At 38.8% G+C, this 7,293-nt stretch overlaps 1 protein-coding gene across 2 annotated transcripts in view; it reads right to left on the bottom strand.

Moving 5' to 3' along the window:
• Positions 1-752: 752 nt before the first annotated feature.
• PDGFC (platelet derived growth factor C) overlaps positions 753-7,293 on the bottom strand; it is a 241,276-nt gene continuing 234,735 nt past the window's right edge. For both annotated transcript variants that reach the window (XM_040251479.1, XM_040251480.1), the window contains exon 6: positions 753-2,278. In XM_040251479.1, coding sequence (XP_040107413.1) covers positions 2,162-2,278 — 117 coding nt within the window. In that variant the 3' untranslated portion in view covers positions 753-2,161. The remainder of the gene's footprint in view (positions 2,279-7,293) is intronic.

Here is a 7,293-nt window from a genome sequence, read left to right as displayed (position 1 = left end):
CTGTATCTAGTCAGCCTCCAGGCAGCTGGGACAAAATTATGATAATAAGTCAATAATACAGAGCAGGTATTTTCACTTTATTTTTCATGTGGGTGGGCGCAGGGTAGGACTGACAGGCGGGAAAGTGCTTGAAAGGCTATAGCCTGGAAGAGCCTGGGACCTAGATAGCCCCTAGGCAAGTTCAAAGGCAAGGCTCAAGTGCTGAAGACACCAGCCTGCCTTGAGATCCCTTGTATACACCCATGGTGGAGTCGTGTCAATGTATGGTAAAACCAATACAGTATTGTAAAGTAAAATAAAGTGAAAATAAAATTTAAAAAAAAATAATAATAATAAATAAAGTAAAAAAAAAAATTAAAAAAAAAAACAACACAGGCCCACATCTTGATGTGTGCCATGTTAGGTATGTGGATCCACGTGCTAGAGGGGTCTGGGCTCACCCCTTCTAGTATCAACCACTGAAAATGCAAAGACAGGAGTAGGAAGTTATACTCCCCCATTTCATACCACCATCTAATCTGTCATCAAGCATTTCATTAATCACATACAACTCCAAGTCACTTGCAACTTAATTTACCACTAATCAGTATCAAGAAAACTGAGAAAAAGAAAACTACTGCTCAAAAGCACAGGAGTCCAGAGGCAGGAAAGCCTCACCAGAAATGCTCACTTTTCTGCCTGTCTTTTGAACTGATTTCACCTTTTGCAAAATAAAAATCATGGGGACACAAATCTTGCAAACACACACTCAGTTTCTCCCCAAAATAGCTGCATTCTTTTATTTGGTGATTCAATACATTTTTAATTCCAATAGTCACCACATAACCTAGGCACAAGATTCAGCATTGTACAAGCGAAAGATTTGACTGATTTTCTTTTCAATTGCCAAAGAGTACAATAGGTGAATTGATTAAAGGATATACTTCTGTACATAAAAATATTCATGTATTTATACAAGTGTATGGAACAGAGTTTAAGATAATCTAACCAGAACTTCACAATAAATAGGATGTGTTCCTATAGGACAGCCGAGCATGCTTTGTCAGGAGGTTGTCAAGTCTCTTATTCTCAAGGTGCTTTATGATCTTCTGAGCTGGGCTCACATTTCCCTAAATAAGGGTTAGGGGTTAGTAACGCCAGGACCTGGATGCCTCTGGGGGTATTCTGCTTTTTACTTGCATCCCAGTAAGAGGAGTTGAAGACACGATTATTTATTTTCCAAGAGTCCTTGCAACTTACCAAATTCTATCCATTTCCCAATTAACACTTGAAAAAGCAGATTGATCTAAGCTCTAGCACCATACAAGAAGGAAATACATGTATTTTTGTCAGAGCAACAATATTTTATATCATCTTTGTCCCTCTGGCTATAACAATTCTGTTTAGAAAATTTTACCAAGCTAAAAATAGTTGATCTAGGATGTCATAAAAAAGAATATTAAATACCTTTGGTAAAAATAGATATATTTAACAAGATTAGAAAAGCAAACAGTTATAATGTCAAAAGGAGACTATAAAAAATGTACACAATAAAACAAATAAACCAACTTATAAAGTGAAGATAAGGCCACTCTTCTCAGGTTTGTCTGTTCCAAACCATGCATGGAGGTCTCTTCTTCTAAATGGTAGAAATCTGATTAAGAAATATGGAATATCCAGTCTCTCCTATCAGCATGACAAGTTTAATTCATGGCAACACAGTTCCTTTTTAAAACCCATGTTGGTAGAACTTAGAACACTCTTATACATGTGACTAGAAGAAACAATCCGAGATTTCTGTGATTTTAGCCCCAGAGCACGGGGCTTAGAGTTAAGCAAGGCGACAGAACCAGGGGCTCACAGGCAGTGTTTCCTGTGCTGACATGAACCTAGGCCACATCCAGACAAGAGACACAATGCAGCCGAGGGTGCTCATAGGGACTTTGCAACTAACTAGAAATCTACAAGGTTCATTCCTTTTCCCGGCGAGGACGTTCCTCTTGTCATGGGGCCTCATCTCCAAACAGCCGTTGCACAACCCCTAATTCTGCCCGGTGTCTCCTCTCTCAGAACACGCTGTAAATCCTGAAGATGAAAGGGCCCTGGAGCCAACAGCCGGGACTGTGGATGGAGATAAGGCACAAGTTCCATCGCAGAGGCAGCCCTGAGCCACCGCGAGGCATTATCCCCCAGGGTTCCCCCTGCACACGCAGTCACACTCCTCATGGTGCTCGAGGGCCACGTCCGTGAGTGACTTATGCAGCCCCCGGACGCCTGTCTTGGGTCTCAACTGAAGGACCTGAAAGGGAACAATGGAAACCACCTTTAAAATCAGGCCATGTCTGCAACTTGTGATTTCATGGACAGGAATGATTTCAGAACAGAAACTCGGGGCCCAACAATGACTTAACACATTTTAATTTCTACTCCAGAAGGCATTATGAACATATTCCCCCACCCTTCAAAGAAATCACAAATGATTATCATCTTTTCATGAAAGGAAAGACCTTTTAATACCAACAATTAGGAAGGAGGCTGCTCAGAATAAATAGACTTGTTGTTGCCAAGGGAGAGAGGGACAGGTGAGGGAACGTATTGGGACTTTGGGATTAGCAGATGCAAACTAGAATATATAGAGTGGATAAACAACAATGTCCTACTGTACTGCACAGGGAACTATAATCATTATCTTGTTATAAACCATAATGGAAAAGAATATGAACAATAATATACATGTATATGTATAACTGAGTGACTTTGCCATACAGCAGAAATTAACACAACATTGGAAATCAACTATACTTCAATAAAATAAATTTTTAAAAAAGAGTAGTCCTTACATTGAAAGATTCACTATGCCCTCTTTCCCTTACTCATTTAACCGTAATCAGAGGGAATTCACCTTCTTTAGGTGTTTTGGAAACCACTACTGAATAATTTGTTTTTCTGTTTGTTGTTTTCTTTCATTCATTTATTCACATGCTTAGCAAATATTTATCCTTGGAGCATGGCAGGCAAGTACTGAGATGCTGTGAAAAGAAACCCGACCCGTCTGCAGCTGAGTCTGCTCAATTATGCTGCTCATTAACGTGCTTGGCTACACGTCAAGTTCTCTGTAAACTTGATGAGATGGATTAGATGTACTTCGTCGACAACAGCTCCGTCACAGTTAACTTTCTGCAGCTGGGTCCTACTGTGTCGTGTACAGTTGGCAAGAATAACAAGAATGCCTCTATTAAATGAAGTTATTTGCAATTTGGATGGTTGAGATTTTAAACCAGAAATACAGCAAAACAGATACTGATACTAAACACACCCTTTTCAAACTGTGATGAAAGGATACAGCTATGTATTCTATATGTGATTCTCTGACATATTTGATAAGAATTAACTACTCAACGTATATTACATTTTAGGTCTTATAACAGAAATGATACAAAGTTTTAGAAATTATGTGGCTTTGGCTTATGAACAGAGCACAGAATAATGTGAAGTTGTGTAGTTTGCTCTCTGAGTCTGACACAGATAACTTTGCAGAGCAACTTCTGAAAGATACCATTCTGGAAATATTCATTAATCCAAAACGGCACAAGTCAGGTTTCACGGAGGCTTCCCAAGTTGCTCAGTGGTAAAGAACCTACCTGCCAATGCAGGAGACTCGGGTCTGGGAAGATCCCCTGGAGAAGGAAATGGCAACCCTCTCCAGTATTCTTGCCTGGATAATCCAATGGACAGAGGAGCCTGGCAGTTTACAGTTCATGGGGTCGCAAAGAGTTGGACATGACTTAGTAACTAAACAACAACAAAACTGGTTTTATGACTTAGTAACTAAACAACAACTGGTTTTATGACTGTTTTACTTAAATATTTAAAAATGAAAAACAAAGAATCGTCCTCCCTTTGGTTTATCTGGTCATACCAAAGGTTAATTAGCTGACATTTTTTGAACGCTTACTGGGTACCAGGTGATCTAATAGTTTTCACATACTTTAACTCACTAGAATTCTATGAAGTAATTTATAATTATTAGCCCTATTTTACACATGAATGAACAGAAGCTTAGAGAGAATGAGTGACACAGTCACTATCTGTACTTTTGCCAAATGGGAATAATCACAATGATAGATAATAATTTCACCAAGACCCAGAATATTACTAGTGATACACTCTACTTATTTATTAACTTTCTTCCTAGAGAGATAAACTGCAAAGTCTTATGACAGCTATGAAAAATAGCAAACTTATGAAAAATAGTAAACTTTTAAAGTCAATTTTCTATGGCATTTACAATTCTAGAGTGAAAATTATTCAGACTATTATTTTCATGTGAAACTTAATCCAGTGAGAGGAATACAATATATGTGTTGGTATTGATCTCCTGCTTTTGACCAACATAAGTTGGCATGAAAACCAACTACTCGTAAGATGCTGGCACTATGCCTTATCATCACTCGCGACAAATGGCTTCTGGAGTCAGGTCAAGGGGATTGATACATTGCAATATTGGCAATGTCTTTAATTCCTATATCCACTTATATACATTCTCCCAGTTGGCAGGGGAAAGCATGACTATGACTGGTAAGGGTTAGTAAGACCCCCATATACAGTTCTGACAGTCTACATTACACCAGGCTACAACCCAACAACCCTTCCTCCCTCTGCAGAGCTTACACAAGATGCAGTCACCGCATAATGGCCCCCTCTCCACCCCATCTTCATCTACCCATGCCTATGGATATTTACAAAAGCAAAAGAATCTCATAATGTTCCAAGGGTGTTCAGATCTTGAATGTGGTGCAGGTTTAATTAGTGTTCTCCCTTTTAATTCCCTTTGAAAGGGTGGACTTTAGAAGACAAAGAGAGACCTGGAAAATGACTAGCTGGTCCTAGATAATGTTAAAAAGGGTGACTGGTCTTTAGCACAGGGCTTATGATATAGGAAAAGAAATGAAGTAGAAGCATATCTCACAAAGGTGTTGAAGAAGAGACTCAAACTACAATTTTGAGTGTGTGAAGAAATAATGCAAGGAAATGCTAAAACTAGAGACTGTGGAGAGAACAGATCAGGCCAGAAAGACCCATCAAGGAACAATGCACGTGTACTGATGTCCCCAGTTCCGGGTTGCACAGAGCCTTGGGTGATGGGACACATTACCAGAGCAAGGCAATTGAGTGATATGATTATTTCCCTCCCCCCAAAACAGTTCTACACAAGAAAAGACTATGTATTATGAAAAATGAAACTAGATGTATGAAGATAGAAACAAGATGAAAGCCCATTAGGGTGACTAAGAATAGGGGAAAGGAGCGATATGTTTGTCAGAATATCTTATGAATGTTTTTGCCAGAAAGAAAATATCCTATCTCTGGGCAAAATTCATTAAGTCTTTATTGATGATTAAGTTCAGTTCAGTTGCTCAGTCGTGTCCAACTCTTTGCGACCCCATGAATCGCAGCACGCCAGGCCTCCCTGTCCATCACCATCTCCGGGAGTTTACTCAAACTCACATCCTTCGAGTCGGTGATGCCATCCAGCCATCTCATCCTCTGTCGTCCCATTTTCCTCCTGCCCCTAATCCCTCCCAGCATCAGAGTCTTTTCCAATGAGTCAACTCTTCCCATGAGGTGGCCAAAGTACTGGAACTTCAGCTTTAGCATCATTCCTTCCAAAGAACATCCAGGGCTAATCTCCTTTAGAATGGACTGGTTGGATCTAATTGATTATTTGCCATAATCAAAGAATAAGGCTGGACAAGGTGGAGGGGACAGAAATAAAGCTGAGTGAAAGTGTTAGTCATTCAGTCGTGTCCAACTCTTTGCAAACCCACAGACTGTAGCCCACCAAGCTCCACTGTCCATGGGTTCTCCAGACAAGAATACTGCAGTAGGTAGCCATTCCCTTCTCCAGGAGATCTTGACACAGGGATTAAACCTGGCTCGCCTGCATTGCAGGCGGATTCTTTACTGTCTGAGTCACCAGAGAAAGCTGAGTGAGACAATCGCCAATATATATGGACGGCTTGAAATGTGCCAGACCTCATTCTAGGTATTTGTAAGCATCAGCTCCTTGAGTCCTCATAATGAGGTGTGAAGGCTTACAGCTCACATCACAGATGAAGAAATTGAGGGGCCAGGGATTAAGCAATTAGCTCCAAGTCACACAGCCTTGGATTCCCTGCACTTGAGCCCTGCATTGTAATGGGATCTTTATTCTTAGTTCTCAATTTGGGAGAAACAAATACAAAGTAATAACAGTTCTCCAGCAGAAATACCTTTAAAGTTGTACACATGCAGGAGGATGAACTACAGTTATGCTGGGATTGACAGGAAACCAAAAAGCGATTCAATAAAGTTGTAACATCTACGTTTACACATAAATAAAGAACCCCTGTCTTGCTTTTCTGAAAAATTTGTTTTTTGGAGACAGGGAAATTAAGAAAACATTTTCTGTTTTTGGCTAAAATGGCTTCAAATAAAGAATATCTGATTTTAGATGCAAAAGCAATAAAAATCTAATTTGATAATATTTTGTCAAAATATAACATGTTACATTTTATGATATTTTTAAGTTTGTGAAAACCCAATGAAAATATTAAAGGAAGTCAAAAGAGGGACCTATTCAGTTATATTTGTAGTGACACAAATAGATACACTTCAGTTTAATATGTAGGCAATCTGCATAAAAGAGCTGGATGAAAGAGAGAAAAAGTAAAACTTTTTAAAGTCTGTCTTTCCTTCTGCTTTGTCCATGAAGTAGAATAATCTTTAAACTGAAAACTGGACCAAGGATCATCAAAAAGAATGAAAGTCTTCACTTTAAATAAGTCTCTAGATCTTGATTAATGGTATTCAATAACAATGATTTTAGAAATGTTATAAGTTATGTTTTTGAAAAAGTTCATTTATTTAGAAGTAATACTAAATTTACTAGCCTCAGAACACACAAAGTATAAGGCTGAGAAAAATTTAGGGTTCAGGAACTATGAATTACACCAAACAAATAATCTTTTTTCATAGGCTAATTTGATTGCTAAAAAAAAAATAGTATCAAAGAAAATTTTATAATTCCAACAAAACATTGAAAAAATTAAGACAGGATTAGGTTGGCCACATCTGTAGAAATATGGACTAGGTAACCATATAGTCATATCTGTGCACATACACATTAGAGATATTTGTGGGAAATGTGCTCCATGGTCTTACAACTAGATAAACAGGCACAGTTGTAAGTGTGGACATATAGGTTAAGCACAACACAATCAACCCCACCTGAAGGCTGGAGAGGATGAATCCATGCCCTTCTGAAGAGCAGTA

The sequence above is a fragment of the Oryx dammah genome, unplaced genomic scaffold (genome assembly GCF_014754425.2).
Source record: "Oryx dammah isolate SB20612 unplaced genomic scaffold, SCBI_Odam_1.1 HiC_scaffold_12, whole genome shotgun sequence".
Classification (NCBI taxonomy): domain Eukaryota; kingdom Metazoa; phylum Chordata; class Mammalia; order Artiodactyla; family Bovidae; genus Oryx; species Oryx dammah.
Note: the sequence above shows the minus strand (reverse complement) of the source record. Positions and strands in the feature narration are given on the sequence as shown.